This window comes from Cnephaeus nilssonii, assembly GCF_951640355.1.
Source record: "Cnephaeus nilssonii genome assembly, chromosome: 14".
Lineage (NCBI taxonomy): Eukaryota > Metazoa > Chordata > Mammalia > Chiroptera > Vespertilionidae > Cnephaeus > Cnephaeus nilssonii.
The window spans coordinates 5847997-5875497 of record NC_137085.1 but is presented as its reverse complement, the minus strand read 5'-3'; the positions used below and the strand labels follow the sequence as shown (position 1 = coordinate 5875497).

At 57.1% G+C, this 27501-nt stretch overlaps 2 protein-coding genes across 2 annotated transcripts; both read left to right on the top strand.

Moving 5' to 3' along the window:
- Positions 1-5564: 5564 nt before the first annotated feature.
- CDK9 (cyclin dependent kinase 9) lies at positions 5565-10557 on the top strand. Its single transcript, XM_079791000.1, has 7 exons — positions 5565-6283; positions 6745-6826; positions 7567-7657; positions 8016-8182; positions 8289-8460; positions 8619-8767; positions 9226-10557. Exons 1-7 carry the CDS (start codon positions 5844-5846, stop codon positions 9589-9591), a joined length of 1467 nt encoding a protein of 488 aa, XP_079647126.1. The 5' UTR covers positions 5565-5843; the 3' UTR covers positions 9592-10557.
- Positions 10558-19312: 8755 nt separating this feature from the next.
- On the top strand, positions 19313-27495 carry FPGS (folylpolyglutamate synthase). Its single transcript, XM_079790530.1, has 15 exons — positions 19313-19490; positions 21003-21131; positions 21221-21274; positions 21356-21420; positions 22348-22462; positions 22608-22688; positions 22815-22876; positions 22964-23066; positions 23382-23459; positions 23706-23853; positions 23971-24060; positions 24789-24933; positions 25137-25212; positions 25623-25689; positions 26487-27495. Exons 1-15 carry the CDS (start codon positions 19353-19355, stop codon positions 26894-26896), a joined length of 1761 nt encoding a protein of 586 aa, XP_079646656.1. The 5' UTR covers positions 19313-19352; the 3' UTR covers positions 26897-27495.
- The last annotated feature ends 6 nt before the right edge of the window (positions 27496-27501 follow it).

Here is a 27501-nt window from a genome sequence, read left to right as displayed (position 1 = left end):
GGGGACCGCTGGGGACCTGCCAACAGCTGTCTGGGGGTCTGGTCTTTGGGCTGGGAGGGTGCGGGGAGTCAGGCCTGCGCAGAGGGCAGTTTATTCTGAGCCGCCTGGGGATGGACTGGCAGCAGTGCTTAGGCCTGTGGGCTCTGGGACTACCCAGACCCAAGTTCAAGTCCTGGCTGGCCACTGTGTCACTGTGTGATCCGGGCTAAGGCACTCACCTCCCTGAGCTGTTTCCTCCCTGTGAGAAGGGTACTTGCAATGCCCACCTCACAGAGTCCAGGCTTGGTGCAGAGCCTGGCACTAAATTGGTGCCCACCAAGGCATGGTCACGCCTGTTCAAGCTACCAGGGACGCAGTGATCATTTGGTCCACCCCACTGATTGTACAGAAATGGGGAAACTGAGGCACAGGCAGGCAGAGGGATCGCCCCAGGCCATACAGTGGGTTGGTGGCACAAACTGGGTTACAACTTGCCCTTTCCAGTCCCTTAGCCCACAGCCTGGAGCTTCCCACCGTACAACCCATGTGTGTGCGTGTGCGTACGCTCTCATGGGCGGGACAGAGATGAGGAAATGAAACCCCCTAAACAGGTGATGAGGATGGGGTGGGGCCACAAGACCCTGGGCTTCAAGTCCTACTTCTGTGGGCCACACACAAGTTATTGGAGCCTCTGAAGCAAGCATGTCAAACTCAAAGGCTAACACGGGGCAAATAAACAAGGTTTAAGGTTAAAAAAAAGCTTCCATTTTCATAGAAATGTAGGTTTATTACGATAGAGACAAGCTGAATACAAAGGGCTGAAATAAGTGAGTCATCGTTAACATAAAATAATAGAACATTTTAATAAAAATTAATATTTTTCTTGAACATTAACTTACCAGACACTAAATAACTGCACAAATGAATAAGCGTAATGCAATGCAAATAAACCTATTTTTCTTGTTCTCCGAAAGCGAAACATTTCCTGTTGCACACACGAAACCAGTCAGTACAAGACTAATGACGTGGCCATCGGCTGCTAAAATATTCGCTGCTAGTATTAGTGGAGAGAAATGGTGCGCCTGCGCGTAAGGCGCGTAAGGGAAATGAATGCGACACGATTATAGTAATGTCATTAGCAAACGTTGTAGTTCGTTATTAATAATTATGTATAACAGGATATTGTAAAAATTAAGTTATGAAATTTTTATTAAAACGTTTCTTACATACCATTATATTGGCTGGGCCGCAAAAATATTCGTTGTGGGCCACGGGCTGCGAGTTTGACATGCTTGCTCTGAAGCCTCAGTCACCTAATCTCTAGAATGGGCACAAGTGCAGGGTAAGCAGGCAACCCACAATGGCGTGGCGTTACTATCCAGGCCTCTGGCGCTAAACTAGGGCTGTGAGGAAAGGAACACAGCCCACGAGGCCAAGGCAGCAGCCAGGCGTGGAGCTAGAAGCTTCCACTGTGAGGCCTATCCTGGTACTGTCCCATTTCACAGATGAGGAAAGCGAGGCTAAAGAAGACCAGAGACTAGACAGACATGCAGGTGCCCTCGCTCCCAGGCTGGTGCCCCTCCCATTTCTGGATTGTTGTCAGAAGAGGGAGAGGGGCCTGGGGCCTGGCAGTAGCTGAGGGTCCCTGGCTTCTCTCCCAGGACGCATCCCAGGGACTTGGACTCCCTGCTGAGGCCGCGGCATCAGCCAGTGCTGGCTTCCCGGCCAGGCCCACTCTTACTGTGTGACCCTTCATGAGACTTGACCGCTCTGGGTCTCGGTTTCCCTGTCTGTGAAATAGGTCTCACGGCTCCGACTGCCTGGGGTAGTTGGATGAAAGGAGCCAATGCTGGCCCAGGCCAGCACGCTGTGGCTTCAGCAAACCTTGGCAGCTGGTGCTGAGGGACGGGAATGGGTCAGGCCAGGAAACCCCAGCCTCAGGCACACGGTGTGAGACCCCGGGGTCCGGCCACCTCGAGGCTGTGTTGGGGGGCGGAGTTGCCTTGTCAGAGCTGGGGGCCCTGGCGTTGGCCCTGGCGCCAGGGCAATTGCAACATCCCGGGGAGAATGAATGGGGCTCTGTGGCGGCTGGGCCGAGCTCAGAGCCCCCTTTGTGCGGCCTCGAGTGGCCGTTGGGAGTGCGGCTGGGGACCTGCCGGCGGGTGGCTGTCCCACAGGCCCTCCGCAGCCTGTGCCGGGGCAGCCACACTCGGCCCCACAGCCCCGACCCACAATGCTCTCCGTCTCTGCGGCCTCGGGCCGGACCCACGCTAGAATGCGGCTCCCGTTGAGTCCTGCAGGTCTAGATTGAGCCACACTGCCCCCGGGAACCCTGCTCTGATGGCCGTCCCCTCCTGCGTCCTCAGTCTGGGACTCAGTTGCCTGCAGTTTGGCCAGGTCCTGTTAGGCCTTCAACTTCACAGTCAAAGGCATTTGACTCAAGCAACCCTGAGTTCAGACCGCACCTACATGATCTTGGGCATGTCAGTCACCTTTGAGCATCATTTTCCCCATTACTAAAATGGGACAAATATAACATCCCTCGCATGACCCTGTGGCAATGAAATAAAACATGTATACTGAGTATCATCATCTGACTTGTGTCTTTATCTGCACGTTCCGGACAGACCTCGGGCCCCGGAGAGGAACTGGTCTTATGCATCCACACTGGCTCGGTGCCTGCTGCAGGTCTCAGTAGATTCCTGTCCCGGGCTGGCCCAGTTGTCTGGTTTTGGGGGCAGTGGAGGATGATGGTAAATAACCCCAGCCTGTGAGAGGACCTGGCTTTGAATCCCAGCTCCTGGCTGTGTGGACTTGGGCAGGCCACTTCACCACTCTGAGCCTCAGTTTCCTCTTCTGTAACTGGGGGCCCAAAATAGGAACCTCCTAAGAGGGGTGCTGTAAAGTTCCAGGGGTACAACCCATATCAACACAGGGCCAGGGACAGTCAGGACCCACCTCGTTGGGGCAGAATGTCCGAGGTGGTTTAGGGCTGTGGATACCACACAGCCATTCTCGGTCCTGTACCCCTCTATCCAGAGACCCCTCGTTTCCCGGACATACCAGCAGCCAAGAGCAGCCCATCCCATGAGCCAGTCTTCCCCTTCCCTCCATACACCCCGCACGCTGTCCCTGGTCATGGGGAGAAAAAGGAGGGTCCAGGCCAGGGTCTAACAGCTGGCCAGTAGCTCCCTTTCCTATCCTGTGCCTCAGTTTCCCTAATTGTAAAATGGCAGCAAGACCAGAGGCTCTCTCAGAGCCTGGTCAGTCAGCAAACATTTACTGAATACTGGACACATGCCTGGTCTCACTGGCTTAGCTGATCCATGGAAGCAGGAAACGTTTCCCTCAAACCAACAAATCAGTCGGTGAGAAATCCTTCCCAGGTAGAACCTCACTTCTTCTCTTCCGCCTGAGTGGTCTGGAGTCCCGGCCTTCTGAAGGGCTCCTGACCCCTCCTGCCTGCCCTCCTTCCCCGGGAAAGGCTGGGGGCACAGGGCCCCGAAGGGAAGTGACTGGCAATGTTGGGGTTCAGGCCAGAGACGGTGGGGTGGAGGTGATGACACCACCGGAACTTTCGCTGAGGCTTCTTCTGCCCACAGGATGTGACTGGGGGAGGGCTGGTGGGAAGTAGGCAGGGGCCCTGGCCTAAGAGTCTGCCAGTGAAAGCCACCCAAACCATGGCGGACCCCGGCTGCTGCGATCCCCTCCCACCCCCCATCAGCATCCAGGGCCCCCCTCCTGGTGCTGGGCCATGGCTGTGCCCTAGCCCCATCCCCAGCCCACATGGGCAGGGTCCTGACATGGGTACGTGCTTGGGGTTTGTGCCAGACTGACCTGGTTCAACTGCAATGTGGCCCCAGGCCAGCTGTTTGGCTCTGGCCAGGGGATGTCACCTCTGAGTTTCCGCATCCTTATGTGTACAATGGAAGCTTCCTATGGCTAGGTGAGAAGTGAGGGAATTCTCATAAAATGCTAAGTGTACGGCTCGGATCACTTATTTTCCCTCAATAAATTATAATTACTACAATTATGTTCTCCCCTCTTGCCCTCGCCACCCCCAATTTAGCATTGGCCTGCAGGTCTACATTGAGTCTAATAGCGCACCAATGAGGCTGACCCCAGGTCACTTCCTGTCACTCGACTGCTGGCTCCACATTACCCTCAGGAGAGGGCTCCCTGCTCCTCACCCCACCCTCAAGGCCCTCCCTGGAAGCCCCCCCTCCCCCCGCCCCAGAACAGGGTCTCTTGGAACACCAGGTTCACCAGACCCACTTCTGCCTCCTCCTGGGAGGCTGCTTCAAGGCCTGGAGGGTTTCCTGCAGATAGAGAGGTTCTGGGGTGCAACCAGGGAGCACAGCGCTAAAGGCAGGAAGGGCTGGGACGTTAGGAAACAGGAGACCGTGTGGCCACAGCCTAGGAGGGGAGCTGGAACGAGCCTCCAATGTCGCAATTGGGTTTTCCCTGGAGACAGTGGAGGGACATGCATGCAGACTCGCCTCAGAGTGATCTGGTGGGTGCTGTGAGGGGGACTGACCGAAAGGCCAGACTGGGAGGCCAGAACTAGCCATCCATGGGCAGAGGACTGGAGAGGAGGTACAAAACGGCTTTGCTGGGGCTGATAGTGGAGTAACTAGAGCTGGAGGAAGAATCAGGAGGCCCCCGGAGCCAGGGAAATATCAGAAAGATGCTGGGGAAAGTTGGGTCAGGGGCAGGGGGCACAGGGTCCCGGGGAGACCCTGGGTGAATGGTGGCTTGGTGCTTAGCGTGAGGACAGTAGGCCTCCCACAGCACCATTGCTACGTTCCTGGCCAGACTGAACAGCCTGCTCAGGAGGATCCTCTTCACACAGACTAGGTTTGAGTCCCAGCTCTGTCGCTATGTGAACTTGGTCGGGCAAATCACCTCACCTCTGAACCTCAGTGGCCTCTTCTGTAAAATGGGTTTGTGATCCTAGGAGGCTGTTGATTCGGGATTCAGCGGGAACGCCTAGCGCTTCTTGTGCACCCAGGGCTGCTGAGTGAATGCCAGCTATTTTTGTGATTACTGACCCAGGGCTGGACCGGCTCCAGCTCAGCTCGGCGAGGAGGGTCCTGTGGTTTCATCTGTCTCCAGAGAACAGGGGTGTCCTAGGCTGCAAGGCCCGAGCGTTGCTTGCTGGCCCCTTCCAGTGTCGCCGCGCCCCCTGGCGGCCATCGGTTGCCATGTCAACGGTGGCAAAGGCCCGGGGAGGCGGCGGCGGGGCCGTTCTCTCCTCCCAGGACCTGAGGCCGCTCCCAGGCTACCTCCCGCCTTCACCAGTGTGTGTGTGTGTGTATGTGTGTATGTGTGTGTTGGGTGGGGGGCACTCCGAGCCGGGGAGGAAGGGGCTCCCCGCGGCAGCTGGAATGTGGCGGTAAACTGAGGCACGCGACGAGGCGCCCCGCAGCCAGGTGTCGACTGTGGGCCCCACCTCCGAAGGCGGAGGAGGGGCCGCGGGCGGTGACGCGCCGAGGGCCGCTGGCGGACGGCGGGCGGGCGACGGCGGCAGGTGCGGCCGCGGAGGGCGGGAGGGAGGGGGCGGGTGGAGGGGGAAGGGAGGGAGAGAGGTCTGGGCACCTCCCCCTTTATAACGCGCCCCCTCCCGGGCTCTGGGGCCGCCTCCTCGTCGGCTCTTCCCGTCTCGCCCCCTCTCCCGGCCGCCCCGGGCCCGAGCCCGGCCAGGGAGCCCCCAGGCCTCGGCTTGGGGGCCGCCCCCCCGCTCGCCGCCCCGCGCAGCCCGGCGGAGGCGGCGCCGTCGGAGGAGGAGGAGCAGGGCACTGCGGCTGGCCCGGGATCGGGCGCCAGAGCGGCAGCGGCTTCGGCAGCAGCGGCGGCCCGGGCCAATGCAGCGGGACGCACCGCCCCGAGCCCCAGCCCCGGCGCCTCGGCTCCCCGCGCCCCCGATCGGGGTCGCTGCCAGCAGTGGCGGCGGCGGAGGCGGGGGCAGCGGTGGCGGCGGAGGCGCCTCTGCAGCTCCGGTGCCTCCTGGCCTCCCGGGAACTACAAGTCCCAGGGGGCCTGGCGGCGGCCGACGAACGGAAGAGGCGGGGTCGGCGCCGCGAGGCCGGAAGTGGCCGTGGAGGCGGAAGTGGCGCGGCCGCGGAGGGGCCTGGAGCACGGCGGCGGGACCCGGAGCGGGAGCGGCGGCGGCGGCGGCGGCTGGGGGCGGCGGTGGCGCGTTGGAGGCGGCCATGGCAAAGCAATACGACTCAGTGGAGTGCCCCTTTTGTGATGAGGTGACCAAATATGAGAAGCTCACTAAGATCGGCCAAGGCACTTTTGGGTAAGGTTGGGCCCGGAGGGGCTGGGTGTCTTGGGCCTGCACTCCTCAGGGCCTACGACGGGATGCACGGTGCCGGGCCCGAGGTGGCCAGGAGGCCGCCTAGCCCTAGACTTGTCTCCTGGTCTTGCTAGGCTGCGCTCCATCCCGCCTGGGCCCGACGGAGCTGGCTGGCGGGGAGGAGCCTGAGGCCCGTGATGGGAAATGGGGAGGGGTTGCGGAGAGGAGCCTGTGAGGGGAGCAGGATCTCCCCGAGAGCGGCCTGGGTGAGAAGAGACTGAGGGGAGGAAGTAGGGGCTCGGAGAGGGACCGCAAAGAGCTGGTGGTGGGGTAGCCGAGTGCCCTCGATACCAGGCCCCGCCCCGCCCGTGAGACCCTTTTTCCTGCCCTCCTCTTCTGGTGGGGGAGGGGCGGGCCCTGCGAAAATGGCCTGATGGGCTTTGGATCCCCCTCTCCACCTGCAGGGAGGTGTTTAAGGCAAAGCATCGCTTGACCGGCCAAAAGGTGGCTCTGAAGAAAGTACTGATGGAGAATGAGAAGGAGGGGGTGAGTATGGGTCAAATGGCAGGCAGCCGACTTGAGTTTCCACCTCGCTGCTTCTAGGATCCTCACGTGGAGACCTCACTTAGGTACAGTAGTGCGGGAATTTCCATAGTGCAGGGAACTTGACTTCTACATTAAATTTTCTAGTTCAAATGTTTGAAAGTATTTGAAATTTTATTCTTAGGCAAATATGGTTAGGGCCAGGAGGGGGAGCTCATGCTTGCACTGAGTGCAGAGCGGTGTATGAAATTAGGAAGTCTTTAAACCTTTTTTCTTTAGCGTTTAATTTTGTTGAATATAAAATGAAAAATACGTGCAGTGGACTTAAAGGAGTGTCTAGTGCTCAACTGGAAAGGAGCAGGTCCCTCTCCCCACTTAGCCCTAGTCCAGTTCCAGGGACCTACTTCTTAGCAAGGACGTTTCTTAATAGCTCTTTTTGTGGTTTTTGTTGGTGCCCAAGTTAAACATGCGCAGAGCTAACATTTAAAGGTTCAAGAAGCAGTGGGGCATTTAGTGACTAATAGTGAAGTGATTAAGTATCACTATTTCGATTCACTGTCTCAAGCCAACTCCTTGAGGAGTGCATACTGCTTTCCACCTGTTTTTCAGATAGGGCATCTGAGATAGCTGATTTCAGAGCCCAAGATTTTACTCTGTCTCCCCTTCGCACAGACTGTGGCCAGTTCCTTGGTCTGCAGTGCGCTCACTCCCTTTGGGCCCTCATCTGTCTGTCTCCCACACAGTTCCCCATCACAGCCTTGCGGGAAATCAAGATCCTCCAGCTCCTAAAACATGAGAATGTGGTCAACTTGATTGAGATCTGTCGAACCAAAGGTAAGTTGCTTGGCTCTTATTCCCGTTTTCAGATGAAGAAAACGAGGCTTATAACTTAAGGCTTTGTTTGCCAAGTTGGAACTGGACACATTAAATCGCTTCTTCTTAACCCAAGCATACCTACTGTGACTGCTTTCTCCGGTCCTTTCGTCGTAGCTGGTGCTTCCCCAGGGCTGCCTCAGCCCCCGGCCCCGAGGAGGCATTCAGGACATGCTTGACCAGTGAAGGAACACACAGACGATGCCGGGTGTCCATGGGCTGGAGGGGTTTAGGAGCTGGTTGTGGAAAAATGAGTTGCATATGGGATTTTTTACTTTCATCTTACCCCCTTCCCTTCTTCCCATTCTTTCTGCCTCAGCTTCCCCCTATAACCGCTGCAAAGGCAGTATATACCTGGTGTTCGACTTCTGCGAGCATGACCTTGCTGGGCTGCTGAGCAACGTGTTAGTCAAGTTCACACTGTCTGAGATCAAGAAGGTCATGCAGATGCTGCTCAATGGCCTCTACTACATCCATAGGAACAAGGTGGGGGAGGAGAGACCAAGGCTTGGTCTGACCTTTGCCCCCACTGCTGGGTGGGTGTGGCTGAAGGACCTTTGGGAGCCTGACAGCCCCCTTGCCCTTCCTGCAGATCCTGCACAGGGACATGAAGGCAGCGAACGTGCTCATCACCCGAGACGGGGTCCTGAAACTGGCCGACTTTGGGCTGGCCAGGGCCTTCAGTCTGGCCAAGAACAGCCAGCCCAACCGCTATACCAACCGTGTGGTGACGCTCTGGTACCGGCCCCCGGAGCTATTGCTCGGTGAGGACCCCCGAGTGGGCAGAGGGGGCAGGGGCTAGGCACTTAGCCTGGCCTCAGCCCCCCCATTGCCAGGGCTTCTTGAGCCGCCGGCCCTGAGGCATTGCGTCTCAGGAGGCCCTCGGGCTCAAGGGGCCCTCCTGGTGCGCTCTTCTTCCCAGGGGAGCGGGACTACGGCCCCCCCATTGACCTGTGGGGTGCTGGGTGCATCATGGCGGAGATGTGGACCCGCAGCCCTATCATGCAGGGCAACACGGAGCAGCACCAGCTTGCCCTCATCAGCCAGCTCTGTGGCTCCATCACCCCTGAGGTGCGTGGCCAGGCTGCCCGGGTGCAGGGACCCAGAAGTCTCCCTGGCAGGGGAGGAATGGGGAGTGGAACAGAAGGAAAGCTCCTCTCTGGAGAGGTGGCAGGTGGAGGGACAGGGCCTGCGCTTTAGAGCCGCACAGGCCGTCTGCTCCACCTCCAGTTCTGTGGCCTTGGGCAAGGCATTTGGACTCCTCACCTGACTTGAGTTTCTCTTCCGTGAAACAACTGCCCGTGTCCCCTGTGGCACACGTGTTCCAGGCGATTTATGTCAAAGGGCCTGGCACTCGGTGCCAAACACCTGGTCACTGCTGCTTTGACCTTAGAGGGGTCGAGTTCACCCTCCAGGGGTGGTGTGGAAGCACCTGATCAGGGGAGTTTTAGTCCCTGCAGGTGCTTGACCACTGGACAAGCCACTCATCTCCTGAACTAACTTCATCCTCTTCCCATGCCTCCCCCCAGGTGTGGCCGAATGTGGACAAGTACGAGCTGTTTGAGAAGCTGGAGCTGGTGAAGGGCCAGAAGCGGAAGGTGAAGGATCGGCTGAAGGCCTATGTGCGCGACCCCTACGCACTGGACCTCATCGACAAGCTGCTGGTGCTGGACCCTGCGCAGCGCATCGACAGCGACGATGCCCTCAACCATGACTTCTTCTGGTCTGACCCCATGCCCTCGGACCTCAAGGGCATGCTCTCCACCCACCTGACATCCATGTTCGAGTACCTGGCGCCACCGCGCCGGAAGGGCAGCCAGATCACCCAGCCTTCCACTAACCAGAGCCGCAATCCCACCAATACCAACCAGACGGAGTTCGAGCGTGTCTTCTGAGTGGCGGCGCTGCTGCTTCTCCTTGGGGCTCTCGTCGTCGTTTTCTTCGGCTGTGTGACTCGCCCTGTGGAGACGTGGGGCGTTGGCGTTTTCCTCCGGTGCATGTCTTGTCTTACTCCCATCTGGGCGCTGGGAGTGCCATCCGAGTGGACTGGAGTAAAGCTTGGGCTCCGTGTCCAGGAGGGCACCGAGGCTGCCTCCCTGGTTCCCGGATCTCTGGAGAAGGTCCAGAGCGTCTCCACTTACCTTAGGACAGGGACGGGGTGTGCGGAGAGGTGCACCCCACCAGGGACTTTCTAGGTTCCCAGCATGATGGGAGGAGGGACAGGTCCTCACCCATCCCCGGTTTTTCTCTTGGCCCTAGAAACTTGCATGGGGACAACCAGCCTGGAATATGGGCTGCTCGTGGCCTGAGCCTCAGAGGCGCTGGGGCTGGCAAAACCTTGGTTTCTTCAGTAGGAGAATTTGATCATGTTTGTTTTATTCGGTTGTTTAAAGACATTCCTGGACACAGTTTGACCAGTTACAATTAAAGTTGACTTTTTTTTTTCTTTTTTCACTAATTGGCTGTATGCTTTGTTCTGTGTTCAGGCTCCCAGCTCTTACCCTGCAGCCAACAGGTTGGGCCTTACTGTTGAAATTTGATTTGTCAGATCTTAACTCATCTTTGTCCCAGTTCATGTCCCCTGACAGAATGGTACAGGACTTCTGTCTTTTTCCCCCCATCTGGTCCTTTCCAGACTTGCCATCTTGCTTCCCAAAGGGCATGTGCCACGAAGCTCCCCGGCTCCTCTCCGCTCTGTCAGAGGTAAGACAGGTGAGACAAGGTCTCCTCGGCGAGGGGACTGGAGAGGGTCTGTGGTGAGCTGCGTGGGCAGAGACTAGCTGGGCGCAGTCCATTGTGGCCGACAGACAGCCGTGTTCAAACTTGACCCATGAGCACAGGCGGCTGCAAAAGGCCCTATCGATGGAATGATAACAGTTAGACCTGGAGTTTGCAAAGTTCCTTCCGGCTCTTGGGAGACAGTGGAGGGGAGATGGCCAGCGGGCTGAAGAGTCTGCAGGGGCTTGAGGAAGGGGCGGTAGCTTGGATAAGGTGGAGGTTGGATCTTGGGGGCTCGGAAATGGGACCCTTTGAGGGGCAGCACGTCCTGAGTCAAGTTGGGGGCAGGTGTGTTTGAGGTGAATTCTGTATTCTTACCGGGTGGAGGCCTCGTGAAGGGCCCAGGTGGAAAGGTTGGCAAGGTCTTTCACCAGAACTGTCCTTGTGAAAATTGGCCCAGCTCACAGCTTCATACCAGTGGAAGTAAAAAGTTCTTGACTAGTGGGTTAGTTTCTTTTATTTTTTATTTTTTATTTTTATTGATTTCAGAAAGGAAGGGAGAAGGATAGACAGAAACATCAATGATGAGGGAGTCATTGATCGGTTGCCTCCTGCGCACACACACACACACACACACACCCCACCACTGGGGATTGAGCCAGCAACTCAGGCATGTGCACTTGGCCGGAATCGAACCTGGGACCCTTCAGTCTGCAGGCTGATGCTTTATCCACTGAGGAAAACCGGCTAGGGCGTGGATTAGTTTCTTGAGGCTGCAATACCCAGTTGCCACCGATAGGTGGCTTACAATAACCTCCATTCTGTTGGATCTGGAGGCCAGAAGTCTGGAATCGGTGTGGCTGTGCTTATGCTCTGAGGGAGAACACCCCGCTCCCTGCCTCCTAGCTTCCAGTGGCGGCCCCGTGCTTGGTGCCCTTGGCTTGTAGACATATCACTCTACTCTCTTCACGTGGTGGTCTTACCCTCTGTGTGCTCTCTCTTACGAGGACACCAGTCACTGGATTTAGGACTCACCATGACCCAGCATGACCTCATCTTAACCAATTCTGTCTATGAAGACCCTTTCAAACAAGGTTACATTGTGAGGTTCCGGGTGGACATGAATTTTGGGAGGATGCTATTCAACTCAGTACAGCTAGCAATCAAAGGACAAAATCAGCAAGAGGTCCTGCAGCTACAGCAACAAGGTCGCTAGGTTTTATTTTTTTTATTATTTTTTTTTCCGGTGTCTTTTTTTTTAAAAATATTTTATTGATTTTTTACAGAGAGGAAGAGAGAGGGATAGAAAGTTAGAAACATCAATGAGAGAGAAACATAGATCAGCTGCCTCTTGCACACCCCCTACTGGGGATGTGCCCGCAACCAAGGTACATGCCCTTGACCGGAATCGAACCTGGGACCCTTGAGTCCGCAGACCGACGCTCTATCCACTGAGCCAAACCGGTTTCGGTGGTCGCTAGGTTTTAAATGACATGACTGTTGCGGGAAAGCTCACAGGGCCAGTTTAATTGTTCAAGGCACGGGTTTTTCCTCTGAAGGATCCGGTTCCTATAAAAGGTTCATCTTGGGCCCAGCGATTCCACTTAGAGAAATGTCTTAGGAGCAGTTGTCCAGTCTGGTTTCTCGTGGAGTCCCCACTCGAAGAGGCGAGACGTGGCCCACCGGGCACTCCAGTGTTAGACGTTGTCCGGGGATTGAGGACAACAGATGAAGTAGAAGTGACGAGAGGGAGAGTGGGTTCCAGAAGCTAAGGGGCAGTGTTTTGGGGGCAGGGAGTGATCATTTCCACAAATTCTGATGGGTCCAAAGGAGTGAGGGCTGACTATTGGGCTTACCTGCGGCGAGGTCATGGTGACCTCGGCAAGAGCCATTGGGTGGAGGGAGCAGGACAGTAAGTAGGAGCCCCTCCCAGGGAGGGGGATTAGGAACAAGCGAGTCTTCATAGGCTTAGAAGAGAGCCCAAGCCCGGCAGAGAAGGCAGGTGTGGATTCTTGTCCCATAGAAGGGCCATGTGGCCACACCAGGGCTGTGACCTGAAAGGCCGCACCCCTATCCTGTTCCTGCTACCTCCGCCCCGTGCACCCACCTGCTCAGGGCAGCCCTACGTGTGGAAAACGTAAACCTCCATCAGTTAAACAAGAACAGTGCTTTAACCTCAGTGTGTCCAAACCCCCATTCGGCGGGGGAGGGCACCTCTAGCCGCTGGTCGCATCTGTGCAGCCCGAATAGGACAGGGCCCTAGGATGGAATGCTGGGCGAGGAGGAAGGAGGTCCAGGTATAGGCTCTGTGCCGGGAAGTGGTTCCAAAGGCCGCAGGTGGAAAATACGCCGCTGGAGCTCATTTTACAGGAAAAACAATCATGAAAACTACCCATGGTTACTTGGAGTGATTCCCCCTGTGTTTTCTCATATTCCCTGAATTAATGTTTTTATTCATGCACTTCAACCATATTTTAAAACAACCAAAGCAGGCCCCAAACCCTGGAGCTTCTGGCTCCTAGCTCCCCCCATACCCCACTTCCTCATAGAACGCCCCAGAGAGGCGGTCAGGACTAGTGGCAGGCATGGGTCCATCTGCTTCAGCCTCCAGCCCTGGTGTGATGGGTCATCCCAGTCTGTGGAGGGAGGTGTGTGTCCCAGAGCATTACCCTGAGGCAAGTAGTATCTGGCACTTGTGAATCTCAAGGCAGTGAGTCAGGCAGCAAGAGCTGTGTAAACAGGAAAGGTGTGTTTGGACGGCCCTCGGGCCCTCAGTGTCACCTGCAGGCTGGGAAATGGGTCTGTGTTCTGGCTTTTTGGCCAAATGATTTGGAGAACCACAGCCTCTCACCCCTGAATTCTTCTCTCCTGTGCTCAGGGATCCCAGCTGGGCAGGGCCAGGGCAAATGGGCCCTAAGAATAAGGGGAGATAGGCTGTGATAAAAGGCCCAGCAAAGCCAGCCCCTAGCGCTGCAAGCCTCCCACACATGCCTCTCCCCTCAGTGTCCCCGCATGCCTCCTCACCTTTAACCCCCACCCAGTTGTTATTTAACTCCTGGGAACTGCACTCTGGAAACCCAGGGAGGACAAGAGGTCCCTGGGCAGGTCCCAGAATGAGAGCAGGAACCTATCAGGTGAGACCTTCCTCCCTGCACCCCGGGAGGCCCTGGGCTTCTGGGTGGGGAGAAGGCGGATCTTGGGTATCCTCTCACTCCCCCTCCCATCTCCAGCCCAGCTGAAGCCTGGGCAGAGCGAGCTTGGCTTGGCAGAGGTGGCCTGCCATCACTGCCCGCCTGGGTGGGGAGCATGACGGCCAGGAATGAAAGGTGCCAGGTCCTTGGCTACCTCCTGGCCAGTGGCTGAGAAGCTGGGGTGTGAAGCAACCATGGAGCAGCTGAGCCCATCCGGGGGGCCTTTCTCAGCTAAATCTGCCGCTTTCCAGGTAGGAGGGCGCTGTGACCTTGGGCAGGGCGCCTGCCTCTCTCAGCCTCTGTTCTTTCTTTTGTACAAATTGGTGTAGATATACCTCAGGAGTCCAAGATCATCAGCAATGATAAGCCCACACTTTGAAGGAAAACCTTGCATTGATAAGCCTTGGCCTCAGGGTGGTCAGGGGCCCTGAGGCTTGCCCGGTGGAGGCTCCACAGTAGCCCCACCCAGTGTGTCTGTGGAGGGTCTCAGAGCAGAACCCTGAGGCGGGGCTGCTGGCAGAGGCTACCTCCAGGGTCCTGTGTGCCAGGCCTGTGTGATCTGTAGGCTGGTTTCAACTGCTCGAACTCTCAGGACTACTCTGTGAAGAGGACTGCTAATCTCATTATTAATAACTAGTGGCCTGGTGCACAAAATTCGTGCATGGGGGGGTGTCCCTTAGCCCGGCCTGCACCCTCTCCAATCTGGGGATGTCCAACTGCCAGTTTAGGCCCGATCCCTATGGGGCAGTCGGACATCCCCTTTGCAATCCGGGACCGCTGGCTCCTAACTGCTCACCCGCCTGCCTGCCTGCCTGATTGCCCCTAACCACTCTGCCTGTCAGCCTGATTGCCCCCAACTGCACCACTCTTCCAGCCTGATAACCCCTAACTGCCCCCTCTGCCAGCCTGATCACTCCCAACTGCCCCCTCTTGCTGGCCTGCTTGCCCCCAACTGCCCTCCCCTCCTGGCCTGATCGCCCCTAACCGCCTCTGCCTCAGCCCCGCCACCATAGCTTTGTCCGGAAGGACGTCCAGAAGGTCTTCCAGTCTAATTAGCATATTACCCTTTTATTAGTATAGACAATAACAGCCCCGGCTGGTTTGGCTCAGTGGATAGAGCATCGGGCTGTGGACCAAAGGATCCTGGGTTCGATTCCAGTCAAGAGCATGTACCTTGGTTGTAGGCTCCTCCCCGGCCCAGGCCTTGGTTGGGGTGCCTGCAGGAGGCAACCAATCAATGTTCTTCTCTCACATGGATATTTCTCTGTCTTTCCCTCTCTCTTCCACTCTCCCTAAAAATCAATGGAAAAATATCCTCCTCTGAGGATTAAAAAAAAACCAGAAACACCACTGATGATCTCAGTAACCTGCAAAAAAACCCAATAACAATAAAGGCCACATGGATCAAGTGTTCACTACCTACTGGCCCTGTGCCCATTGTTATCTGCATCTTACAGATCTGAAACCATTATTGCCTGCAGTCTATAGATCTGGTAGGTGTGGTTAAGAGCCGTTAAGGACTTAGTTTGTTAAAGATTTCTAACCTTGGCACATGGGTGGAGCCCTGGCTCTGTGCTCTGGGCCCAGCACCCTCTCCCTCAGCCTCATCCAGCTCCCCGAGGTGGGCACCACTGCAACCCCCACTTTACAGGTGAAGCAACAGGGCTCAGCGCGGTGAGGAGGCTCACCAAGCAGCGGAAGCCTTCCAGCTTGGCTGGGGCAGAGACGGGCTAGGGCTGGGGCTGGGGACCCTGGGCTTGGCTACAAGGGATGAGATGAGCATGGATCTAGGTTCCTGTCCTGATAGACACTAGACAAGCCACTTAGCCTCACCAAGCCTTAGTTTTCCTCTTCTGTTGAATGGGTACCATGAGAAGGTGCCTCCCTCCTTCCCTCCCTGTGCAGTCTGAAGCCCAGGCGAGAATGCAAGGCTGCAGTAGCATTGCCTGGGGCTGCACGCCAGGCTGGGCCATGCCTCCCGAGCCCGCTGGACAGAACCTTGTGCCCAGCAGCAGAGGAGGGGCAGGCCCAGACGCCAGGGTTTGGAAACAGTGGCTCCTACAAGGTTGTCTAGGTCCTCTCACTTTGAGACTACAGCCCTAGAGAGAGGAGGTGACTTGCCCGGGTCACATGGTGTGGGTCCTTTCGGGGGAGAAAGAGCTGAGGGAAGCCCCAGGGTCTGGTGAGGGTTGCACTTTACAGGGCTCCTCAGCAGCCCCAGGGCCTCCCTTTGAAGTAAGAGCTGGCTCAAGGCCGCAGCTCTGTTGACCAGATGACCAGGTCACCTCACTCTCACTGGGCACAGGGCAGCGAGGGGGGCAGGGTCCAGGGGTGGCTTGGGGGTGGAGTCTGGTGCCCAGTGAATGATTAAGTCACTTCCCCTGTTAGGCCTTGGTTGCCTCCTCTGAGAAATAGGTCCTGGAACAGCACCTTCCTTGCAGCGGGGGTGAGGATCCAAGAAGACAGGTGCATGTAAAGGGTCTAGAACACACTCACGTTAACTATTATTTAAGAAAATCCAAGTTACAGATGGAAAAAATTAGCCAGGGATTCCCCAGCTTGATCGGAGGGGTGAAGTCAGTAGTTACGGGAATCAAAGGAGCTGGGACAGAGCTGCACCTGCTGGCTGGTCCCCTTCACAGGTGACTCCCCAGGTCCTGTTTCCTCGCCTGTAAAATGGGCTCGGCACAGCGCCTGGCCAGGAGGGGGCTCAGGAAATCTTACCCCCAAGGAGCAGGTGCCACAGACAACGGTCACAGAGGGTGAGATAACAAATTGAAAAAAAACAAGCATTATTCCCTCTGAAAAGCCAGCTGCTCTCTGGTTCCAGCAGCGAAGGCTTTGCCCAGCTCCGAGGGGAGGAGGCAGGATTGAGCCAGCCTGTCTGTGGCCTGGCTCTCTCACGGCCCCGCACCACACGCCTGTGCCCTCCTAAGGGCCCCTCGTGGCCATGAGTGGGGACCCCAGGAACTTCCGGGAAGCCACGCCAGGTTCCAGGGCAGTTTGGGCCCCTTGCTGGGCCTCAATGTCCTGACCTGTTGGACCAGAAAGTCAAACAAGAGGTGCGCCGAGGTGCAGCCACCCAGAGTGGTAGGAATTGTTCGTCCTTTTTCCTAATTATGCCTGCTTCAGAGACATTTTATAAAATCCACATAAGCAAAAGGGGGCAAAGGTCACCTCTAGCCTGGCCACCTGGAGCTAATCACCGTTACCACTTGGGGCATAACTTCCAGGCTATTTCTAAATTATTATTTTCACAAAAATGGGATCCCACTCTCCACACTGTCTCACCAACGGGTTTGTTCCCTGAATAGTCTCATATCACGATTCACACCTCTGACTTTACAAATAAAAAGCAAAGATACAAAGGAGGTGAGCAGACTATAAAGGAAATACAAAAGGTTGTTATTTAAAATAAGATAAAGTGCTCAGCCTCCTCCTCCAAATAAAATAAATGCAACTGATACCTAACCCAAGAATGCATTTTTCCACATGTGATATTGACAAGGATCCAGACTGGCTAACGTCTATGTGGGGGGGGGGGGGGGGGGGGGGAGAAAGGGCTGGCTGGTGCCCGCGGGGGTGGGGGAGGACAATGTGGCGATAAGTATGAAAGTGTCCAGTGCAAATCACCTCCAGCCCAGCGGATGCTTTTCTTGGAGTGTATGCATCAGACACTCTAGCACATGAAGAAATGACGAGAACAAAATGCTCCTGATGGTAGCCCTGCTTGTGATGCCAAAACCCTGGAAACCTGAATGTCCCTCCGTAGGAAACTGGTCCCATACACAGCAGTACTTCCAAACCAGGCAGCACTTCGAAGAACAAATCAGCGCATGGGGAGGCTCTTATTACTGACACGGCTCAGAATCAGGTCCAGGATGTAAAGGCATGTGGTAAAAGTACAACACAGGCCTGCGTATAGGGCCCACTACCTGTGACTATAAAAGGAAGATCTCTCTCTATATATATTTGTATTTGCTTATTTCTCCGGAAAGATCACAAGAAACAGAACTTTGATAGCTTTGAGGGGAGCGGAGTTAGGATGCTGGCACCTGGAGTGGGAGGGGGGCAGACAGGCTAGAGTAAAAATCTTGATTTTGTGACTTGGGCATGTCCCTTTATCCCTTTGTGCCTCAGTTTCCTCACCTGTGAAACAAAGAAGATAATACTTCCACCTGCTTCATAGGATTGTGATGATTAAATGAGCAACTATGTAAAAAGTGTTTACAGCAGTGCCTGGCCAGAGAAGTGCTACTTAACTGTTTGCTAAGTCCTTGTCTTAGAAGAATCCCTATACGCCTATTGTTGAGTAAGAAAGTTGACAAATCGGGGGGAAAAGGAAACATATGTAAAACTTTAGACAGTAAAACAAAAAAGAAAGTTGACAGAAAATATTATCATCTGCATTGACAAGGCCCTATGAATATCTAGGTGTGTCTTTGATTTCATGAGCATAGACAACTGTGGGACACACGGTTGTCAATGATTTCCAAAGGAGGAAGTGAGGGGAGGGGTAAGCAAAAGAAATTATTTATGATAATTGTTATGCAGTTACTAAGTTATATACATGAATATGTATAGAGAGAGTTTCACTTATTAAAAAGAGGAAGAAACCAAGAGAGGAAAGGACCTCTTTATCTCCCAGGTGCCCCCACCTGGCCCTGCTGTGAAGAGCAGAAAACCCAGCCAGCTAATGAAGGAGTCTTCCCAACACCTCGTTTGTTTATTTCAAAATCAATCTCTGATAAATAGTTACCCCAATGCCAGCAGGAAAGAGGGAGAGAGGTCCTGAAATGCCATCCGTTTTCTGAAGGATGCCTTTCATCTGTGGGAACTTCTCTACAGGGGTGTTTGCAGCCGCTCCCTACCCCCCTTTCTGGACCTCAGCTGTAAAAGAGGGACTCTCCATCCCACCTTTTCCAAGGAGGAGAAAGGCGCTCCTCCACACAGCAAATCTAACCCAGTCATCTCTTTTAAAACCATCTTATTGTCATCCAAATTTAACCCAAATTTCTTAGCAGGCTGCACGGTCCTGCTGGGTGTAGCATGCTGGCGCTATGGGGCTCAACCAGGTGGAAGTGCAATTCTTGGGTGCCTAGTTCTCTCTCTCCCATCGTTTGCCTTGCACACACCGTTCCCTCCATTTGCCTGGAAACCTGTCTCCCATCCCTGCACCTCGCCGACTCCCTCGTCCCCCCAGGCCTCCCCCAGGATGTGGCTTTCTTCCAGAAAGACGCCCCAGGCACCCCAGTCGCGTAGGTGCCCGGCTTTTGCTCTGTTGGCCCACAATCGGGCTGTCAGATTCGCGAGGGCAGGGACCGTACCCCGCGGCCTGTGGTCTCTGTGTTGATTTGGGACATTTGGGGCCGTGGTTCAGTGACATCTGTAAGGTCCTTTCATCCGGCTCGGAGCTGGTTCGGAGCTGGTTCTGGCCTGGAGTCGAGGCTGAGGGATGCTACCTGCGAATGGCTCTTTCGACGGATGTGGCCTCGGGAGGAGGATGACAAAGGCAGTGCGAGTTCACGAAGGCAGAGGCCGCCCGGGGGAACGTGCCCCTCATAAATATGGGCGAAGCCCTGGGCTCGGGAGACTGCCCCTCACAAGGATGGCATCCGCGGGTTCTCATTGGTTCCGGTGGGCTCCTTGGGCGGCGCTGATTGGTGGAGGGCGGGGCGGGGCGGGACGAGGAGCGCCGGGGCGGGTCTCCGGCTCGGGCTCCGGGTGAGGCTCCCGGCCGCAGGACTATGTCGCGGGCACGTAGCCACCTGCGCGCGAGTCCCTTCCTGGCAGCGGTTTTCCCGCGTGGTGTGACGACCAGGGTCACGGGAAGGCGAGAGTTCAGCGCGCGGCCCGCGCCGCAGGAGCCCGGCATGGAGTACCAGGTACCCCGCAGGCGGGCGGCGGGCCGGCGGCGCGGGGATGACACGTGGGCCGGGGCTGGGCTGCGCTGCTTCCCGGCGCCCGCCGGGGAGGGTGCCGAGGAACCCGAGGCTGGGGAGCTCGGGGGCGGGGGCCTCCTGGAGTCCGGGAGTGGGGACTGGGACCCGGGAGTTGGCCTGGACCGCCCCATCTGGAAATTCTGAGGCTGAAGTGCCCCACGATGGAGTTGGAAGGGGCGCCCGGTGAGAGGACCTAGAGGTCCAGTGGCTCAGCTGGGGTCCCGGTGTTCCAGAATCTCCGGGTTTAGGAATCGGGGGCAGTGGAGTGGGGGTGGGGCAAGAATCTGGAAAACAGAAAACTTCCCCCTGGCTTTATGCCAAGGGCCAGTTGCCAGAGACCAGAACCTGATGCCAGCCAGACAGGTGGCACCAGTTTGATGGGGTGGGGCCTCCAACCAACCTTTAGGGTCCCGAGGGAAAATAAATAGCGCCCCCACTCTTACCTCCAGCGGGGACCCTCCTGAGGCTGACCTACCTGCCTTCCTGGCTGGGTGACCCTGGGCACACCCTCCCTCCCACCTTCCTTCTCTTTTCCATCTCGTGGCTTCAAGCAGCTCTACTCTTCTTCTTCTTCTTTTTTTTTTTTTTAGAGGCGGGGAGTGGCACAGGAATGCCAATTTATTATTTTTGCACACATAAACACAAAATATCCCTGCAGGCCAAAAAACCCCCACCAAATTTATTTATTTTTTCCAAATTTATTTATTTTTTACAGAGAGGAAGGGAGAGGGATAGAGAGTTAGAAACATCGATGAGAGAGAAACATCAACCAGCTGCCCCCTGCACACCCCCCACCAGGGATGTGCCCGCAACCAAGGTACATGCCCTTGACCGGAATTGAACCCGGGACCCTTCAGTCCGCAGACTGACGCTCTATCCACCGAGCCAAACCGGTTTCGGCCCCCACCAAATTTAAACAACCATCACCTTACCTCACTCCTCCATTAATAGTTGAGAAACTACCTCATATTCAGGCAGCTTTACTTTTGACCAGAATATGGAATCTCAATCATCAGGGTTAGGCATGGAAGGAAGACTTTAGGAATTCCTTATGCTAATTCCTCCAGTTCTAGACCTCCTGTTCTGGAACCTTCTGTGGTTCTAGCCCCACCCCAGTAGGGGCCCAATGTAGTGGTGGACCCCATTGGAGGGAATGAGAGCAAAGGCCCCAGGGGTGCAGCCTGGGCAACTGGAACCAAAAGCAGGGCTAATCCCGTTACGCATGTTGCCTGCCTAGCCTGGCACTCCCTGGGTGGGGCTGAGCTGCCTCAGGCTCCCATTGGCGCCAGAGCTGGAATGATGCCACCTCTCTCTCACTGGTGTCTAACCTCAAAGCTGGGCAACAGGGCTGGTCCGGCAGGCGGGTGCCCTGGCCTGGCCATTGGTAACTGGGTGCCTCTGTCCCTGTGGACCCCAAGTGATCCTTAACCTGCCACCGGGGACTGTTGTTGCCAGGATGCTGTGCGCACACTCAACACCCTGCAGACCAATGCCAGCTACCTGGAGCAGGTAAAGCGCCAGCGGGGTGACCCCCAGGCACAGCTGGAAGCCATGAAGCTGTTCTTGGCACGGAGTGGGCTGCAGGTAAAGTGGGCAGGGCCTGTGACCACCCCCCATTTTTCTTTGTCTGTGAGTCCTGTTGCTGAGTTGAGGACCTTGTCTTTCTGTTCCAGGTGGAGGACTTGGACCAGCTGAACATCATCCACGTGACTGGGACGAAGGGGAAGGTGAAGGGCGGGACCCGGGGGAGGGAGAGCGTGTCCACGGGGTGGGGTGGGGACTGCCCAGACAAGACCTTTCCTTCCTAGGGCTCCACCTGTGCCTTCACTGAGCGGATCCTCCGGAGCTACGGCCTGAAGACGGGGTTCTTTAGGTACGGAGGTGTGGAGGCGTGTGGTTCTCCCAGCTCTCTGGGGGGGGCTGTAGAACCAGCCAACACCTAGAATAAGTTTTTGGAGAAAAACCCAGGCTTCGGAACCAAACCAGAGAGGGTCAGACCAGCATTACCACCATTTGTCCACCATCCGGAACTGAAATGTCATGGCTGACATGTACACATTAGGAACTGTGTGACATTGAAATTGGGTCTCAAAAGAACTGTTGGCCCAGAAAGAAACTCACTACACACTGAATCATTTGCCTGTCACCATAACCATTATTGCTTGTCTCATTTTCGGTTCTTATAAGTGTATTTCTAATAGCACATGATCTCACTCATCTAGGGGAAATAATGAACAACATAGACTGATGAACAAGAACAGACCCAGAAACAAGGAGGCATGGATCAGACTGTCGCGCCTCAGAGGGAGGGTAGGGGAGGGTGGTGGTAAAGGGAGAGATCAACCAAAGGACTTGTGTGCATGCATATGAGCCTAACCAGCGGTTAAGGACAACAGGGGGGTGGGGGCATGTGTGGGGAGGGGTGTGGGCTGGGAATGGGGGGATGAGGACAAATATGTGATACCTTAATCAATGAAGAAATTAAAAAAAAAAAAAAGAAAAACCCAGGCTTCGACCAGAGCCTATGTAACCTTGTGGGCCAACCCAGGGGTGCACAGCGGGGCCGGGGCACAGGGAACTGTCGGATTCGGGAGAGGTGAGACAGGCCAGTAGCATCAGCCTCCCCTGGGCCTGGGAAGCCGAGGTGAAGAGCTGGGACTCTTGAGGGCAGGGGGAAGGGTTTTCAGCAGGACTGTGACATGATCAGATTTGTGTTTCTGACAGACAGTTCTGACGGGGGTTGGGGGGAGGCCTGGGGGGCTCCAGCCGGGAGTCCTGATGACCTCAGGTCTCCCGGCAGCTCTCCCCACCTGGTGCAGGTGCGCGAGCGGATCCGCATCAATGGGCAGCCCATCAGCCCCGAGCACTTCACCAAGCACTTCTGGCGCCTCTACCATCGGCTGGAGGAGACCAAGGTGTCCATACAGGAGGGCTGGTGGGGGGACTGGAGCGGGCACTGGAGCGGGCAGAGGGACCCAGAAGGCACTGCACTCCCAGGACCCCACCTCCCCAGAGCAGAGGCGGCATGGACCTCAGGCTCTGGCGTGTTCCCATCCACAGGACGGCAGCAGCTGTGTCTCCATGCCTGCATACTTCCGCTTCCTCACGCTCATGGCCTTCCATGTCTTCCTGCAAGAGAAGGTGTGTGCCCGCTCCCCAGAGCCCTGTGCCTGAGGCCTTGGGGAGGGGGATCTTAAGCAGGCTGGGGGCTCCCATGTGGCCTCCAGGTGCCCTGTACCCCCTGCCATGCCCTCTGACCCTCTGCAGGTGGACCTGGCAGTGATGGAAGTGGGTATTGGTGGGGCTTATGACTGCACCAACATAGTCAGGTGAGGGCGGCTGCTTGGGGAGAGGGAGGATGGTCCCTGGCCCAGGGGGCCCAGGGCAGGGGCATCACGTCCTTTCGTCTTCTGCAGGAAGCCTGTGGTGTGTGGGGTCTCCTCTCTTGGCATCGACCACACTAGCCTTCTGGGGGACACGATAGAGAAGATCGCATGGCAGAAAGGGGGCATCTTCAAGGTGATTGGGCAGCCCCAGGGAGGGGAGGTACCTGGGCCTGGCCCTTAAAGCTCAGGGAAGTGGGGCTGGGGCAGGGTCCTTGGTATCCTGACTCAGGAGGGGACTTGGGCATCGGTGGGGTCTGGGTTCTTGTCTCAGCTCTGCATGTGACGGGAGCAAGTGGAGCCTCATCTCCAATCATAGTCTCCCCGTCAAGTGGTTCCCATGGGTACTCTGGGGGAGGCTAAATGGGCCGCTCCGACCCAGGGATGCGGGGGCCAGAGATGAAGGTGGACGACCCTCAGCAGCCCTGTCTCCTCTCTCCGTCCTCCCCAGTGTGGCGTGCCTGCCTTCACCGTGCCCCAGCCCGATGGGCCCCTGGCAGTGCTGAGGGAGCGTGCTGAGCAGATCTCCGTAAGTGCCGGGCAGTGCCGGGGAGCTGCCTCACCCTTTGGGCCGCTGCTCGCCCCGCGGGAGCATGCTGGGTTCCGGGAGCACGCTGAGTTCCGGGAGCAGGGCTGGGTTCCGGGAGCAGGGCTGGGTTCTGGGAGCAGGGCTGGGTTCCGGCTGGTGGGGAAAGAGGGAGGAGCTGGCGGCATCAGGAAGGGCCTCCTGCCAGGGCGGCGGCGGCGGCAGCTCCTCTGCCTCCTTCCTCTGCAGTGCCCCCTCTACCTGTGTCCACCGCTGGAAGCCCTGGAGGAAGGGGGGCCGCCGTTGACCCTGGGCCTGGAGGGAGAGCACCAGCGGTCCAACGCCACGTTGGCCTTGCAGCTGGCCCGCTGCTGGCTGCAGCGGAAGGACCGCCAAGGTGAGTGGCAGGGACACGAGGAGCCGGCCTCGGAGGGCTGGTGGGCAGGGACACGTGGCGCCTGCCTCGGAGGGTTCTGAGAACACTCAGTGCCGCACCGCCCTCCCTTGCCCCCAGGCATTGGCGAGCTGAAAGTGTCCAGGCCCAGCCTCCTGTGTCAGCTGCCCCTGGCTCCCGTGTTCCAGCCCACAGCCCACATGCGGCATGGTGAGTTAGACCCTCCTGCCCAGCCGGTCCCTTCAGGTGTTCCTCTCACTTTGCTTTTTGAGAGGTGGGGTCAATTCGATATGGTGCCCAAGAGAAAGGACTCTGAAGTCGGTAAGCGTCCTTGACCTTGAGTTCACGAACTCTCTATGAGCCTCAGTTTCCCCACCTGCCAGGTGAGATGATTATAGGACCCACCGTGAGGTGACGTCACCAGGGGACTGAGCCCAGAGCCTGTCGAGTATGGGATAAAGTGCCCAGCCAGTGGTAGCTGCTGTTACTGTCATCCTTGTCATCATCATCACAAGACCATGAGATTCTTAAGAATGGTGATATTGGTCAGGCTTCCCCCAAAGCTTCCAGCACATAGTAGGTGCTCATGGCTGTTAAACCCCTTCAGCACGTGGTTCCAGTGTGCCCACTGTGTGTCAGGGCCATGAGACAGCTCTGGGGCCAGGTAGATCTTGAATCACATCCAGTCCCAAGACTCGTATGCTCTGTGACCTAATCTCTCTGAGCTAAGGGCTAATCTGTGATAGTAGCCCCCCTGAGGGCTGCCTAGAAGATTCCATCAGATGAGGCAGAATTGCTGATCCCTCTGGCACCGGCCATAGGCTGCTGGGCTGATCAGCTGCTTGGAGCGCTCAGACAGGGGTGCGGGCTGCGGGCGGGTTATGTGTGCGAGTTGGAGAAGATGGGAGTCTGAAGAGCTGCCTTGCCCCGTCCCCCAGGGCTTCGGGACACGGAGTGGCCAGGCCGGACCCAGATACTGTGCCGCGGGCCCCTCACCTGGTACCTGGATGGCGCGCACACCTCCAGCAGCGTGCAGGCCTGCGTGCGCTGGTTCCGCCAGGCGCTGCCCCGCCGCCACCAGAGGTGAGTGCGGGGCGGAGTTGGGCAGGGGCGGGGTCCGGGGTCCGGAGGGGCGGGGCCCGGGGTCCGAAGGGGCGGGGCCCGGGGTCCGAAGGGGCGGGGCCTCGGGGAAGGATGGGGCGTGGCCGGGCCAGTAGAGGGCGGGTAGTTTCTGCGGGAAAGGTGGGCGGGGCGGCCATTCCCCGCCTCCTCTCCTCTCCGCGCAGGGGGCCCGAGGTGCGCGTCCTGCTCTTCAACTCCACGGGGGACCGGGACCCGGCGGCCCTGCTGAAGCTGTTGCAGGTGAGAGGCCGGCGGGTGGTTGGGCGACAGGCAGCCCAGCCCTGTTCTGGCTGTGTGGCACCCCACATCCCTGAACCTCCTTTCCTCAATTGTAGCGTGGGGCTAATTCCTGGATCTGGAGCCTGTTCAGTAGCTAGGTGACCTTAGCTTCTGTTTCCCCATCTGCACTGTGGGGCTGCACTGCCCGGGCCACAGGCCAGGCAGGGGGTCCTGGGGGAGCTGGGGAGAGGGGGTGGCACTGCAGCGCTGTGGCTGGGCTTATACAGCATCACCCCAGCCGAGGGCCTCTCCAGAGATGGGTGTGTGTGGGGAGACTCCCTGTGCTGCGTGGAAGACGGGGGAGGGGGTGTGGGGAGGGGATGGGCATCCTCTCAGGGCTCTGACCCAAGCTTTCCCCCTTGGCCTTCTAGCCCTGCCAGTTTGACTACGCTGTTTTCTGCCCTAACCTGACAGAGGTGTCATCCGCGGGCAACGCAGGTGAGAGGCGGCAGACATGGTCTCTTGAGGTGGGCAGGGCGTGGAGGGCCCTGAGGTGGGCTGGTGACTGGGGGGGGGGGGGGGGGCTGGGGTAGGAGCTTGATTTGTCTTACGGTGTAAATATCCTTTGATACATTTTGCATGTGGCTGCAACACTAAAAAGGAATTATCGGGGAAAACATTTTTCAAAATGCAGGTTAAAACCTACTGATGGTCCTTGAAATCAGTTAGTGGGTCTCAACCAACCAGCATTTTCTACTTTAAATGAAATCGAATAGAAAATATCTGTGTATCTTGCACAAAGTAAGGGCAGGTGCTATTTTATGGAGATTCTGTTCCAGACATTAATATACACATATGTGAGTACTGGGTTGCCATTGTAAAATGTATTTCTTTTTTACAATGGGTCCCATTAAAAATTTTTTTGAAATAATATTATAAAAAATACAGCTCCCCAGGCCCCACATCAGACCGCCTGGGGAGAGTGTGGCGATCCCGGGAACCAGCATTTCTGGAAAGGCTCCTGCAGGCCCGTGACGGCCCCTGTCCAGTGAGGGCGGAGAGGCGAGGGTGGGAGATGTGCTCAGTGAGCAAAAGCCCCCGCTTTGGAGCTCAGCTGCCTGGCTTTGCTCGTCACCAGCTCTGAGACACTGAGCCTCCCTGAGCCTCAGTTTCCTCCCAGTGTCCACTCTGAGGACCGGCAGTGCATGTGAAAGGCCCTGAATCAGGCAGGTGTCCACAGCGCGCTTGCCCTTCCCCCACCCGCCTCGCTGATGCGCCGCCCCTGTGCCCTGCAGACCAGCAGAACTTCATGGTGACCCTGGACCAGGTGCTGCTCCGCTGCCTGGAACACCAGCAGCACTGGAGCCGCCTGGCCGAGGAGGCGGCCAGCCCGGACCTCTGGAGCAGCCCCCGCCCGGAGGCTGGTGGGCCGGCATCCCTGCTGCTGGCACCCCGCCCGCCCCACACCCACGGCACCAGCTCCCTTGTCTTCAGCTGCATCTCCCATGCTTTGCAGTGGATCAGCCAGGGCCGGGACCCTGTCTTTCAGACACCCAGTTCCCCAAGGGACCTTCTCGCCCACCCCGTGGCAAACAGCGGGGCCAGCGTGCTCCGAGAGGCCGCTGCCGTCCACGTGCTGGTCACAGGCAGCCTGCACCTGGTGGGCGGCGTCCTCAAGCTGCTGGACCCCTCCCTGTCCCAGTAGCCGAGGCAGGGGCGTTGGAGGTGGGGCCTCCCACACCTGCCCTGCGTCTCTCCTCTCCGGGAACTCCCACATCAGGTGCCTTTTGTTCTCTGCTTTCCTGAGTCTGTCTAGACGGGCCCTGGGGCCGGGGCTCCGGGCAGTGAAATAGATGGCTGGTGGGCGGGAGGTTGAGATCGGACATCCTGTCTCTGAGCTCTGAGCCTGTGGTGCTTGGCCTCTCCGTGCTCCCTCCTGATAGCTGGGGGGCGAGGGGGGGTCTCCTGGGGTAGCAAGGCCCGGCTGTCCAGCCTAGCTCCCACCAGACTGCGTCCTGGCCAGGCCTAGGGTCCTACCAGCTGTAGGTCGCTAGTTTCCCTCCTCTCAGTGGCCTTCTGGAAAAGGAGAGGGCCCCTGCCTGGGGGCCCGTGGGGACAGAGGGTGGCTGGATTAAATGAAAATCTTCACTTTGATTTAATTTTTGGCCTCTAGCTCCCTCAGCAGACAATAGGGGGATGGGGCTGTGGTGGCCCAGAAAGTGGATTGTGTAGGAGCCTGGCTGTGTGGCCTGGGACAGGCCTCTCCCTTCTGAGCCTCAGTGGCCTGATGTTTGTCAACCACCGCTTTGC

Bases quoted from the DNA above. Each gene is read 5' to 3' on its own strand.
- FPGS (XM_079790530.1), top strand. From the start codon at position 19,353: ATGTCGCGGGCACGTAGCCACCTGCGCGCGAGTCCCTTCCTGGCAGCG. The intron at 19,491-21,002 runs GTACCCCGCAGG...TGTTGTTGCCAG, and splicing joins AGCCCGGCATGGAGTACCAG to GATGCTGTGCGCACACTCAA. The intron at 21,275-21,355 runs GTGAAGGGCGGG...TTTCCTTCCTAG, and splicing joins TGACTGGGACGAAGGGGAAG to GGCTCCACCTGTGCCTTCAC.
- CDK9 (XM_079791000.1), top strand. From the start codon at position 5,844: ATGCAGCGGGACGCACCGCCCCGAGCCCCAGCCCCGGCGCCTCGGCTC. The intron at 7,658-8,015 runs GTAAGTTGCTTG...TTTCTGCCTCAG, and splicing joins TGAGATCTGTCGAACCAAAG to CTTCCCCCTATAACCGCTGC. The intron at 8,768-9,225 runs GTGCGTGGCCAG...GCCTCCCCCCAG, and splicing joins GTGGCTCCATCACCCCTGAG to GTGTGGCCGAATGTGGACAA.